Source organism: Cotesia glomerata, linkage group LG8 (genome assembly GCF_020080835.1).
Source record: "Cotesia glomerata isolate CgM1 linkage group LG8, MPM_Cglom_v2.3, whole genome shotgun sequence".
Lineage (NCBI taxonomy): Eukaryota > Metazoa > Arthropoda > Insecta > Hymenoptera > Braconidae > Cotesia > Cotesia glomerata.
Window position 1 is genome coordinate 2,667,221 of NC_058165.1, and position 14,908 is coordinate 2,682,128.

The 14,908-nt window shown below is 26.7% G+C and overlaps 1 protein-coding gene across 1 annotated transcript; it reads right to left on the reverse strand.

Annotated features, from left to right (window-relative positions):
• Positions 1 to 262: 262 nt before the first annotated feature.
• LOC123270538 (mastin-like) lies at positions 263 to 11,781 on the reverse strand. Its single transcript, XM_044736641.1, has 3 exons — positions 11,499 to 11,781; positions 699 to 831; positions 263 to 488 (listed from the first exon to the last, which is right to left on the reverse strand). The coding sequence occupies exons 1-3, from the start codon at positions 11,660 to 11,662 to the stop codon at positions 324 to 326; spliced, it is 462 nt and encodes a 153-aa protein (XP_044592576.1). The 5' UTR covers positions 11,663 to 11,781; the 3' UTR covers positions 263 to 323.
• Between the last annotated feature and the right edge of the window lie 3,127 nt (positions 11,782 to 14,908).

The window sequence follows — 14,908 nt, forward strand, 5'->3', positions numbered from 1 at the left end:
TCATATATTTTATATATTTATATATATTGTATATATGTATATATGAAAAATATATCAAAAATGCATGTGGGTACTCAAATGAAAGCTCTTGATGAATGTAACTTCAGGATGAGCTTATATCTTTAAAAACGTCAATATTTAAGAAAGTACAGTGCAATTTAACGAAATTCATTATTTAATGAAGCAAAATTTTATTTATTGACAGTTCATGTCACTGCAGTCACGTAGTGACTGCAATGTTGCTAGTTACACATTTAAATACGATTATTAAAAGTGTAACTTATTTTCTTCTTCCAAGAAAAATCAATATCCAATTCGATAATTTAATAATGCTCAAAAACTTGTTGATGAATCCAAGAAGTAAAATTACTGACATCAGTAAAAAGACTTGGAATATTTAGTTGACATCCAGTAGAAGCCGAAACCAATCCTACGACTTCCATTTTTCCTGAAGATGATTTGCAAACTAATGGAGCGCCTCTGTCGATCTAAAATCACAAAATAAATAAAAGAAGATAAAAAAAAATGAAAAGAAGATGAAAAAAAATAAATAGAGGAAGAGGAAAGAAAATAAATAGAAGAATATAAAAGAAAATAAATAGAAGAATATAGAAAGAAAATAAATAGAAGAATATAGAAAGAAAATAAATAGAAGAATATGAAAGAATATAAAAGAAGAGATTAAAAAAAAAAACTACCATGCAAGAATCCATTATTCCTTCACCGGCACACAAAATGCTTCCAGGCAGTTCGTAAATTTCGCCTAGAATATTTTGAATTGATTGCTGGCAGGCGTCACGATTCACAATAGGAATGTTGACATCTCTTAATGTCTTGGTAGTTTCTGGTGTCAATTCCTGGCTGCCACCCCACCCGGCAACCCAGCATTTTCCGAGTGATGGAGTTGATGAAGACAAGCAAGCGGTGTTGATATGCGGGCTCGCTGCCAATGGAACAATCCTGTCTAATATTATCAATGCAATATTGTTTTCCATCGTCTCAGAATTGTACCCAGGGTGCTTGATAATTTTTTTTGCCTTGTAATCTTGTTGGCTGCATGTTTCTTCATTTGATGACAGATCCCATTCTCCAAGACGAATTACATCACAGGTCCTGGAAATTAAAGAAGAAATAGACAATTGGTTTTTTTTTTTAATTCTTTATTAATTAATTATATGGAGAAGAATATAATAGAAGAAATAGACAATTATTTTTTTATTAAATTTCTTCTTTGATTAATAATGGAGAAAATATTGGGGTGTAATTACTAAAGAAGAAATAGACAATTATTTTTGTATAAATTAATTCTTTGATTAATAATTTTAAGAATATTGGGACTAAAGTCCTGATGAAGAAATATTCAATTATTTTTTATTAAAAATTCTTCATTAATTAATATTGTTGAGAAGAATAAAATTTAAATACTAAAGAAGAAATAGACATTCTTTTTTATTTAAAATTTTTCATTGATTAGTACTGTTAAGAAGAATAAAATTAAAATACTAAAGAAGAAAAAGATAATTACTTTTTATTAAAATTACTTCTTTGATTAATATTGTGAGAAAATTGGGATTTATTTACTGAAGAAGAAATATTTATTGATTTTTTATTTTAATTCTTCATTGATAAATAATATTAAAAAGAATAGAATTTAAATACTGAAGAAGAAGTAGAATATTATTCTTCATTTAAATTACTTCTTTAATTAATTATGGTGAGAAAATTTTTAATTAAATATTGAAAAAGTAAAAAAAGAAAAAAATTAAATACACACAAAAAAAAAATTTCTTGCGCCAAGAAAAATTCAAGAAAAACGAAAGTTACTTTGGAGCAAGAATAAAGTTTCTTGGCTCAAAAAACCTTGACTTCATTCAAGAAATTTTAATCTTCCTTAATATTTTCTTGAGCCGAGAAAATTTACACTCCGGTCAAAAATTTTTTTTTCAGTGTAATTAAAACTTACTTAATTATACTTGCAACAGTAAGAACATGTTGCTTATTAATTAGAACACCAGCACCTTTGTACGTATAACCGCCATCTTCTTTACTCGTCAAAATGGCAGCTTGCCACGGATATTCACCAACTTGAGCCTGTCCATTAACCTTTTGGCGCATCACTGTCATTTTTTTGATCCCGCATGTTTCGTTAATTGGACCGTCTGGGATACTGCAGTATTGAACTTCTTTTTCCGTGCAACAGTCTTGAGAGTACTGAAATTAAAAAATAATACGTAAAATATTATAAAAAAATGTAGAAATAAAAATTTTCTTACCGGATTGAAATGATTCCAAAAAAATTCTAACTTTGAGTTGCAAACATTTCCAACGTGAAAGCAATGACATTTTTTATTGCATCCAACATCTGGAAAAAATTAAATTTAAATAAAAGTTACTGAAGAAATATTAATAATAATTTTTAGAATAAATATTAATAAAAAAAAAAAAATAACTTCAGAAATATTAATAATAATTTTTAGAATAAATATTAATTTAAAAAAAACAACTGAAGAAATATTAATAATAATTTTTGAAATAAATATTAATTAAAAAGAAAAAAGTATAATTTACTTTGTATAATAGAAGTTGCAGAATTAATAATTAATATTGTGCCAAAAATTATCCAAGCAATTGAAGCCATAGTTAACAACTATCGTTAGTAAGAACCGGGATTAAATTAATAAAACAATTTTTTTTCGATCAATTAAAAATATCCATCGAAAAAAACAAAGTTATTAAAGTTATTAATGAAAGCCTTCAGGGCATTTTTTGATTATTATTGCTCAATAATTAAAAGTCGGTCATTTTTTTGAGTGCCTACTTATAATTGAGAACAAAAAACCCACGAATTAAAGAAATATGTGTCAATTTTTTCTGATTAAATTTATTTTTTAGAAATATTTTTTTATTATATCTAGCTATCATATTATATCATGAGTAATTCATGATATAGACCATTAATTACATTAATGTCCGTTTTAAAATTGATAATTTTTAATTGGTATTTTTGTGGGCTATAGCTTTTTTAAAAATCAAGTTTCTTTGTTAAAAATAATATTATTTATTTTATAGAAAAATATTTTTAGCAAATAATTTCATAAAATTTTACAATTAAATTTTTTTTTAATAATTATACAAAGATTTTAATTCACTTTAATTAAAAAAAATTATTTTTAATTAAGGGAGTATCCTACTGTAGAGGCATGAATTTCGCCCGGTTTTAGAAGCGCTGTACTCAGGAAACAAAAAATATTTTTATAATAAATTTTTTTATCATTTGTTTATTGATGTTTTATTATTACATAAAAAAATTATTAAAAAAAAAAAATTAAAATTGACAAAGTTATGAGCAGTCAAAGTGGGGGGTCAAAAAAAAAGAGGGTGTCCTGGCGTGCATTATTCCAACCCTCCTGGAGATCTGAAACATAAAAAACAGACGGATTCTTAATTATTATAGATGCCGCTATCGTATGACCTTTGGATAAGTTAAAAAAAAAATTTTTTTTTAAAATGGCGGCAGTTTGAAAAAAAAAATTTTTTTTTTTTCATATTTTTTTAACAATTCCGAATTTTTTAAAAATACTAAATGAGAAGTTATAGTTTTGGGCAGGGTTCACGAGATGAAGCGACGTATAGAGAACATTCTCTTCAAATTTGAAGTAAATCAGTTCATTAAAACTCGAGATATCCTTACCGCCAGCTCGAAAAAAGTAGTTCCGAGAAAAACGCGTTCAAAGTTTTGAGACAAGTTTTCGACCATTTCACTTGTAGAATGGTACAGAATACTTACATATTTTTAATCGGCGATTCCTGCTCCATATAAGAATCCTTCCTCTACTTCAAAATGCTGATTCTCCGATGTTCTCTTGTGAAGACGTGCAGTTCTACCCTCCTTTGACGCCTCTGTCCGGAGTCCGGAGTTCCGAGCACTCGATACGCGCTTCGTCCCGTCTCGCTGCAAAAGCATTAGCTTCTGGGCCAATCGTGATTCCCATAACATCTAAGATTTTTAATATAGGTATAAAACCTTCATTAAAAATACTAACTGCGAAGAAAGTGGCAATTTCAATTGTCTTCGGTCCAGCGTGAATGTGCTTCAGAGCAAAAATCCAAATTAACGAATTCAAAGATTCGTTATTATTTTGGGTTTCAGAACCCAAACATCGTTCCAATAAAGAATCAGCTGATAAACTTTCATAAATTGGTTTTATTACTTCTAAAACTTTGTCATTTAGAGGAGGATTTTTGTGGTCAAATTCGTCAATAGTGCCGTCTTCTATTGCCTTCTGATACTTGCACCAACTAGATGAACAATTCATGTGCTGAGGATTTCCGTAAGTTGAAATTTTATGAAAGTCGGTTGCCCACACATCTCTCTTCATGTCTTCAACAGAATCTGGATTTCGACGAATTGCCAAACCATAATATAAAGACAATTCATTGATAAGCTTATCAGTGAGTTTACCAGCGCCTTTGCCACCAATACCTTTATTATCTTTTTTTGCTTTACGTAACCGTGAACCCGTGCGTTTTTTAACATGCCCAACACACTCCTTTTTTTCTACCACCGGGTTATAATTGTAGGGGTTAATATCAAGAATGCCCTTGAAGGTTTTTGAGTCACCATCTCCGATATATCGGATATATTTGGCATTATGCTTGGAACTCGGGAACGCCTACTGTCTTTTGTTAACTTGTAGCGGTCGGACCGGAACCGATGCCACGTCACTAAAACGGCTATAACTCATGAAATAATAGGAATTTTGAAAAATCCTTTTAATGCCATGTTTTTGAATATCTAAACTTTGAAAATTAAAAAAAAAAAAATTTCGATTTTTTCAAAATTCTACAGTAGAATACTCCCTTAAAGGGGTATTCCATGCGAAATGGGAAAATGACTAAATTAAAAAATTTCTCTAATTCATTCTAATTTAATCCTAATTTATTATTAAAAATTTTTATTTTACTAAATTTTTTTTAATCAATAAGAAAATTGTAACCACTCACTTTAAAATAATAATTAGAAATAATAATTTACTAAATAAATAATAATAATTTATAATAATATTATATAAATAACAATTATTATCAAAAAGAAAAACATATATATATATATTAATAAAAATTTTAAGAAACATAAAAAAAAAATATATACAAGTGTACACACGAGAAGTAGGGATAGTCGCTAAATTGCGCATGCACCGCAGTGAAAGGCGCGCGCATCAAAGTATAATGCGCGCGCACTAAAAGCGGGACAGGAAGCGCCAGGTAACTTCCCGCTAGAGGCGCTGATGCGCAGAAGCGGAGCGGGAAAACATGCCTATATAAACTGGGCCGAGAGTCCCGGACGACATTCAGTGTTCAACTAGCCTAGCGAGTGGAGTACATGAGCCAGTAAAGTTACATAGAATCATTATATCCTCAGCGATGTTCTTTTAGCTAAAACCTATGTAAGAGCCGTCGTTTGAGCGGTGTAGCCAGAGAGGCAAGGTAGTGGTGATTTTGTGTCCAACTACAATAGCAAGTGGAATACATGAGCTATTGAGTTGCACAGGATCATCGTCTTCGAAAACATTCACAGCCGTCGTGTGAACGGTGTAGCCAAAGAAGCTAAGCAAAGATCCACACAGCCGTGATGTGAACGGTGTCGCCAAGGAGTAGGGATGGGCGATATACATCGATGTTTCGACTATCGATGTTTTTTTCGGAAAACATCGACTTTTTTGATCGATTTTTATTTGGAATCGAAACATCGATGGTCGATGTAGAATAATGAACCATCGACATCGAGATAAATTTTTACTAGAAATTTTTAGCGTGCGCTAAAAATTAAAAAAAAATCTGAAAAAACCAAAAAAAAAATCGTAAAAATTACAGTTATAAATATGGGAAAAAAATCTATTAAACACAATTGTTAATGATTTGCAAGTGCATTTTCATAGCTGGAAGATGATCTTAGAGTTCAAAAATAACGAAACAACGAAATTTTTTTAAGTTTTTTGCTATTTTTTCAAATTTTGACGGCTCAACGGGCTAATTAACGTTCAAATTCAGATTCAGTGAATTGAAATATATAAAAAGTATGCTTGATCTAGATCTATAAAATTTTATTCATCGCTGTGGCTGCAGTTTTTCGCAATTTTTTGCCTTATTTAGGGTTTTTTGGATTTTAGTCAAAATTTTGAAGGTGTACGGGCAATAATAAGTAAAATAATTAAAAATTATTTCTTTTTACGCCAAATTTGGTTATAAGTATAATTTTTTCGAATTTTTGCGTACATTTTCAACATCGATGTCTACAATCGATGTTTCGATGTTTTTGTCAAAACATCGATGGTTCGATGGTGAAAAATTTTGAAAATCGATAGTCCGATGTCAATTTTTTTTCCTAACATCGCCCATCCCTACCAAGGAGGCGAAGCAGTAAGAAGAAGCAGGTATCAACGAGACGAATAAAGAAAGAAAACTTAGTATATAAGAGTTAGGAACCAAGTGATTCGCCGATTCCTGGCCAGTTGCACTGGAAGAAACAGTTGAGCCGGCTCGTAGTCGCTTGGAGGTAACCGAGGCCGTGTTCTCGTATGTAAAAATTTATTGTAATACGATTGAGCACCGCTGCACGGACCAGAGACTCCCTGCACTTTCCGTGTACCTTTGCAAGAAAACGTGGGTTAAGTCGGAGTCATTAGTATAAAAAGTAAGAAGCCAGAAAGGAAATATATTTGTATATTTATATTTGAGACTAATATTAATGTTAACAAAGATTACTGTTCGCTCCATAATAATAATTTTATTAATTTTAACGAGAAACTATATCCTATTAACCCGTCCGAATCCAGGAATCCGACGAGCTTCTCCGAATTTATCTAATAATACCATAGTACTCGTTACAAAATCGATATTTTTCTCCTAGTTACTTTTCAACCGTACTAACTTGTATCCGGATCAACCGTATTTCTAATTTTTTTTATTAATAGTCTTCAAGTTTTGACCTCGCACTGGAAAAAAAGTTTTTTTCCACCCAGAATACAAAGTATTTTTATCCAAGTTTTTTTATATCCAATATACGTTTTCTTAATATAAAAAAACTGGTATTTTCGCCTGAGAATTTTTCGCCATAAGAGCCCGTGTATAAGGATCCTTATCTCGAGATAAAATATGTGATTTTTCAAATTTAATATCTAAGTAACAAAACGGTGAATCTTTTTTCACTCTTGGGATTAGATAAATAACGTATTTAATTATACGTATACTTACTTTCAAAGCTCAAAGTTGGAAATTATTTTTTACATTAGATTCGCTCGAACCTCCTTAAAATGTTGATGTGACGTTTTTATTGTTGTCGCTTTTCGTTGCTGTGGTGACTACTTTGGCAATAGTTACCATAGCAACGGTTACTATGACAACGGTTATCATAGCAACGGTTACTATGGTAGCCACTGTCATAGTAACCGTTGCTATGGTAACGATTACCATAACAACGGTTAAATATTAATGAGTAAAATTTGTAAAAATATTGATTAATTAAATTGTCGACAATAAAAATTTTGACAGAAGCGCGTTTGATTTTCTAATATTAATAAAAAGAAGAATTTTAAATCACAAATTTATTATTATTAGACTGTTTGAAATTTTTTAAATAATAATAATAATAATAATAATAATAATAAGGAAATAATAAATGATTTGGATAAATTGATTATCATTAGGAATGTGCAGATGAATGCAAGAAAGGCCAAGCTAAGTATTGCGACATTGGTACTAGAATGACTAATCAAGTATTTTATTTTATTTTATTTTATTTTATTTCAATAAACAAACCCAACAGCCTAGGCCATTAACAGGGTTAATAATACAATCGTTAGTACAGGAGAAAAATAAATTTTTGATGTATAACAAGATGACTTATAGCTAGCATAGTGATTTCATTCATTTATACTCATAAAAATTGCTGAGTAATTATTGCTTATTACTTATTAATTATTACCTATTAAAAATTACTTATTAACTATTAATTCATAATTGCACATCTTTAACGCCACTTAGTTGCTAGTTTGCCAAGTAACGAAGTATGTGGTTTAAGAAAATTAACTACTACGTCTCTATCCGAAGGGGTAGCTAATCTCGGTGAATATCCATGGCACGTTGCTATTTTACAAAATATTAAGAAGAATTTGTACAAAGTTGGTACAGGTGTTTTGATAACGAGTAATCATGTTTTGACCGTCGCTCATAAAATTTCATCAATTCCGTAAGTTTTTATTCTTATAAGAATTATATTTATAAATATTAATAATTTTTTGAAATAATTAATTAATGAAATTTTTTAAGATATAAGTTCATTTTGATATTAGACTTATTGAGACCTTTCGTTTGAGTACACACATCAATTTTTCATATATTTTATATATTTCACAAATACCATATATATATATATATAAAATATATGAAAAAATCCATGTGGGTACTCAAATGAATGCTCTCGACTAGTATAACGTCAAAATGAGCTTATATCTTTAAAAATGTCAATAATTTACTCAAAACAATAAAAATTTCTTAGATAAAGAATTTTCTCTTGAATCAAATTAATGTATTTTTGTTTTTTTTTTTTAAAAAAAAAAATGTATTCTTTCAATTATTTTTATCAAAAATTCATATATATTCATTATATATTTCTATTATTTAATTTTCTATTAAAGTGTATTTATAGTTTAATCGTTTAATCTATTATTCGTTTGAATCCCAAGAAAAATGAAAAATGTTTGTAAACACACATTAGAAATTTTTGAACCTATATAATTTATTTAAATGAGCAATTATTTACAAAGCTAACTATAAATAGGCTTAAAAATAAAATCTTTAATCTATTGTCTTGAAAGTACTGTCATAAATTAATCTTTCAAGGAAGAAATTATCTTTGTTTATTATAATAGCAGTTAAATAAAATTATCAGCCACATTTTAGTCAAAAATTTTGAAGCGAACAGACGCTTTGTTAAATTAAATTAAAATAAAATAAAAATAAAAAATTAATGTAATTAAAAATAATAACAATAAAATTGCAATAAAAAATTAATTTAATTAAAATTAAAATAAAAAAATTATTAAATTAAAATTAAAATAAAAAATTAATTAAATTATAATTTTAAATTATAAATTATTAAAAAAAATTGTGAATTAAAAATTAATTAAATTAAAATTATAAATTTTGAATTATTAAAAAAAATTGTGAATTGAAAATTTGTAAATAAAATTGAAAAAATGGCGATTATAAAATTGCAAAGTAGCGACGGAATAGTGTTTAAAGTTGATGTGGAAATACTCAAGTGTTCAACGACAATTAAAACAATGTTAGAAAACCTTGGAGAAAATGAAAGCGATGATGAAGTGCCGATTCCTTTGCCAATTATTAATTCTGTAATTTTTGAAAAAATAATCCAGTGGGCTATTTATCATATAAATGATCAGCCGTTCCATGAAGAAAATAATAAAGGTCCTTTACTAAAAACGGACGACATGTGTGACTGGGACGCTGAATTTTTCAAGATGGAACAAGGAATGCTCTTAGATCTTATTGAGGCTGCAAACTTCCTCGACATTAAGCCCATGATGGAAACTATTTGCAAAGCTATCGCTCAAAAGATGAAAAAGAAGACTACTGAGGAATTGAGGAACGCATTTGGTGTCGAGAATGATTTTACTCCGGAAGAAGAAGAAAAACTTCGTAAATTTGGAAAATGAATTTTGGAAAGAAATGTATTGATTATTTTTTGTGGAATTATTTAATAAAATTTTCTGGTTTATTGTTATCATTATATTCTTCACGTGTTGTTAATTTATTTAATTCTTTTCATTAAATTAATTAAGTTAATTATTAAAAAATTAAGGTTATATTGATTTATTTTTAAAAAGTTATTTTAAAAAAAAAAAAGCAATATTGTAAGAAGAAATTTATTTTATTTATTAGCTGAAGAAATAACAAGTTTTTCTTCAACTATTTTTGATTAGAAAAAAAAACAATTTAAAAACTTTAATCTAAAATTTTTTTCAACAAATTAAAAAAATTATTTTTTACTACAATATTGTTAATTCTTTTAAAAATAAATTTTTTGTTTACTCTAAGAAATGTAAAAGAAGTATTCTTCTTTATAATTATTTTTTGAGGTTAATAAACTAGATAAATCTATCTCTAGATACATAATTAAGAAATGACTTTGTATCTTGAAAAATATTGACATTTTTAAAGATATAAGCTCATCCTGATGTTATACTCATCGAGACCTTTCATTTGAGTACCGACATGAATTTTTCATATATTTTATATATTTATATATTTCACAAATACCATATATATAAAATATATAAAAAATGCCATGTGGGTATTCAAATGAAAGTTCTTGATGAATCTAACATCGAAATGAGTTTATATCTTAAAAAATGTCAACGATTAAGAAATGACCTTGTATTTTGTGAAATATTGACATTCTTAAAGATATATAAGCTCATCTCAATGTTACACTCATCAAGACCTTGCATTTGAGAATCCACATCAATTTTTTATATATTTTATATATTTATATATATTATATAAAATTAATGTAGGTACTCAAATGAAAGGTCTTGATGAGTAAAACATCGAAATGAGTTTATATCTTTAAAATTGTCAATAATTAAGAAATGACCTTGTATTTTGTCAACTAATGATATTTTCAAAGATATAAGCTCATCTCGATGTTACACTCATCGAGATCTTTCATTTGAGTACCCACATCATTTTTTCATATATTTATATATATTATATATATGTATTTATGACAAATATATAAAAAATGCATGTGGGTACTTAAATGAAAGCTCTCGATGAGCATAACATCAGGATGAGCTTATATCTTTAAAAACGTCAATATTTAAGAAAGTACAGCCTTATTTAACAAAATTTATTATTTAATGAAGCAAAATTTTATTTACTCATAGCTCATGTTACTACAAGGTTGCTAGTTACACATTTAAATACAATTATTAAAAGTGTAACTTATTTTCTTCTTCCAAAAAAAATCAATATCCAATTCGATAATTTAATAATACTTAAAAACTTGTTGATGAATCCAAGAACTAAATTTATTGACATCAGTAAAAAGACTTGAAACATTATGTAGACATCCAGTAGAAGCCGAAACCAATCCTACGACTATCATTTGTCCTGAAATTGTTTGGCAAGTTAATGGAGCGCCTTCGTCGATCTAAAATCACAAAATAAATAAAAGAAGATAAAAAAAAATAAAAAGAAGATGAAAAAAAATAGATAGAAGAAGATAAAAAAAAATAAATAGAAGAATATAAAATAAGTGATTAAAACAAAAAAAAACTACCATGCAAAAGTCCATTTTTTCTTCACCAGCGCACAAAACACTTTCTGGCAATTCGTAACAATTGCGTAGAACATTTTGAATTGATTGCTGGCAGTCTTCACGGCTCATAATAGGAATGCTGACATCTCTTAATCTCTTGGTAGTTCCTGGTGTCAATTCCTGGCTGCCACCCCACCCGGCAACCCAGCATCTTCCGAATAATGGAGTTGATGAAGACAAGCAAGCAGTGTTGATATGCGGGCTCGCTGCCAATGGAACAATCCTGTCTAGTATTATCAATGCAATATTGTTTTCCATCGTCTCAGAATTGTACCCAGGGTGCTTGATAATTTTTGTTGCCTGGTAATCTTGTTGGCAGCATGGTTCTTCATTTGATGACAGATCCCATTCTCCAAGACGAATTAAATCACAGGTCCTGGAAATTAAAGAAGAAATAGACAATTAGTTTTTGTTTAATTCTTTATTGATTAATTATATTAAAAGAATATAATTGAAGAAATAGACAATTATTTTTTTATTAAATTTCTTCTTTGATTAATAATGGAGAAAATATTGGGGTGTAATTACTAAAAAAGAAATAGACATTTAATTTTTTTTTATTCTTCATTGATTAATTATAGTGAGAAGAATATAATTTTAATACTGAAGAAGAAATAAACAATAACTTTTTAATTAAATTACTTCTTTGATATAATAATTTTATGAATATTGGGATTAATTAATGAAGAAGAATAAAATTTAAATACTAAAGACGAAATAGAAATTTTTTTTATTTAAAATTTTCCATTGATTAATACTGTTCAGAAGGATAAAATTTAAACTCTGAAGAAGAAATAGACAATTACTTTTTAATTAAATTACTTCTTTGATTTAATAATTTTAAGAATATGGGGATTAATTAATAAAGAAGAATATAATTTCATTTTTTATTTAAATTACTTCTTTGATTAATAATATTGAGAAGAATTAAATTTAAATACTAAAGAAGAAATAGACATTAACTTTTTATTTTTTCTTTTATCAATAATTGTGAGAATATTGAGATTAACTACTAAAAAAGAAATAGAAAGTTACTTTTTATTTAAATTACTTCTTTGATTAATAATAATGATAAAATTGAAAATTAAATACTGAAGAAGAAATAGACAATTATTTTTGTATAAATTACTTCTTTGATTAATAATTTTAAGAATATTGGGACTTATGTACTGAAGAAAAAATATTAAATTATTTTTTATTTAAAATTCTTCATTGATTAATATTGTTGAGAAGAATAAAATTTGAATATTGAAGAAGAAATAGAATATTATTTTGTATTTAAATTACTTCTTTGATCAATTATGGTAAAAAAAAATTGGAAATTAGATACTTAAGAAGAAATAGCCAATTATTTTGTATTTAAAATTACTTGTTTAGTTAATTATGGTGAGAAAATTTTTAATTAAATATTGAAAAAGTAAAAAAAGAAAAAAAATTAAATACACACAAAAACAAATTTCTTACGCCAAGAAAAATTAAAAAAAAACGAAAGTTACTTTGGAGCAAGAATAAATTTTCTTGGCTCAAAAAACTTTGACTTTATTCAAGAAATTTTAATCTTCATTAATATTTTCTTGAGCCAAGAAAATTTACACTCCGGTCAAAAATTTTTTTTTCAGTGTAATTAAAACTTACTCAATTATATGTGCAACAGTAAGAACATGTTTCTTATTAATTAGAACACCAGCACCCTTGTACGAATAACCGCCATCTTCTTGACTCGTCAAAATGGCAGCTTGCCACGGATATTCACCAACTTGAGCCTGTCCATTAGTCTTTTGGCGCATCACTGTCATTTTTTTTATCCCGCATGTTTCGTCAATTGGACCGTCTGGGATACTGCAGTATTGAACTTCATTTTCCTCGCAACAGTCATCAGAGTACTGAAACTAAAAAATAATACGTAAAATATTATAGAAAAATGTAGAAATAAAAATTTTCTTACTGGATTGAAATGATTCCAAAATAATTGTAAATTTGAGTTGCAAATATTTTCAACCCTAATGCAATGACATTTTCTATTGTCACCTAAGTCTGGAAAAAATTAAATTTAAATAAAAGTTACTTAAGAAATATTAATAATAATTTTAGAATAAATATTAATAAAAAAAAAAAAATAACTTTAGAAATATTAATAATAATTTTTACAATAAATATTAATTTAAAAAAAACAACTGAAGAAATATTAATAATAATTTTTGAAATAAATATTAATTAAAAAGAAAAAAGTATAATTTACTTTGTATAATAGAAGTTGCAGAATTAATAATTAATATTGTGCCAAAAATTATCCAAACAATTGAAGCCATAGTTAACAACTGTCGTTAGTAAAAACCGGGATTAAATTGATAAAACAATTTTTTTTCGATCAATTAAAAATATCCCTAAAAAAAACAAAGTTATTAAAGTTATTAATGAAAGTCTTCAGGGCATTTTTTGATTATTATTGCGCAATAATTAAAAGTCGGTCAATTTTTTGAGTGCCTAATTTTAATTGAAAACAAAAATCCCGCGAATTACAAAAATATGTGTCAATTTTTTCCAATTAAATTTATTTCTTATAGAAATATTTTATTATTATATCTAACTATCATATTATATCATGAGTAATTAATGATATAGACTATTAATTACATTAATGTTCTGCTTTAAAATTTACAATTTTTAATTGGTATTTTTGTGGGCTATAGCTTTTTTAGAAATCAAGTTTTTTTTGTTAAAAATAATATTATTTATTTTATAGAAAAATATTTTTAGCAAATAATTTCATAAAATATTACAATAAAATTTTTTTTTAATAATTATACAAAGACTTTAATTCACTTTAATTAAAAATAATTTTTTTTGCAATAATCCAAGTTTCTTGTGTATAGTTTTTTATCCGTTAAAGTTGGTACACTGAGGAAACACTTTTTTTGGCTCAAATGCGCAGATTTATTTGAAATAAATTAAAAATATATATTTAATGTTAACAAATTTCTTTTATTCAAATATATATTACTTTGAATCAAATACTACCTCGTTTTGGTTTATTTAACTGAATCGACTCATTTATTTCATTTAAATAAAGATTTGTTAACTATTAACAAATCTCACTTTAAGTAAATTACGCTTGGTGTCGCTACGGTCGCCACTGTTATTTCTCGACGTGATTTGTAAAAAATAAATAATGAAAATTAACTCAGTTTACAAATGTATTTTTTTAATTTTGTAGAAATAAATAAAATTAAAATATATATATATATATATATATATATATATATATATATATATATATATATATATATATATATATATATATATATATATATATATATATATATATATATATATATATATATATATATATATATATATGCTTAGACAAATATGTATTGAAATAGTTAACTTTAATAGATATTAATAATTATGATGCTGAAGTTAGCAGACAGCTGTCAATTTTTAATTTAGGTATTACAGATCAACGATAAAAACATATTTTAATGCACTTGTAATTTTTTTAAT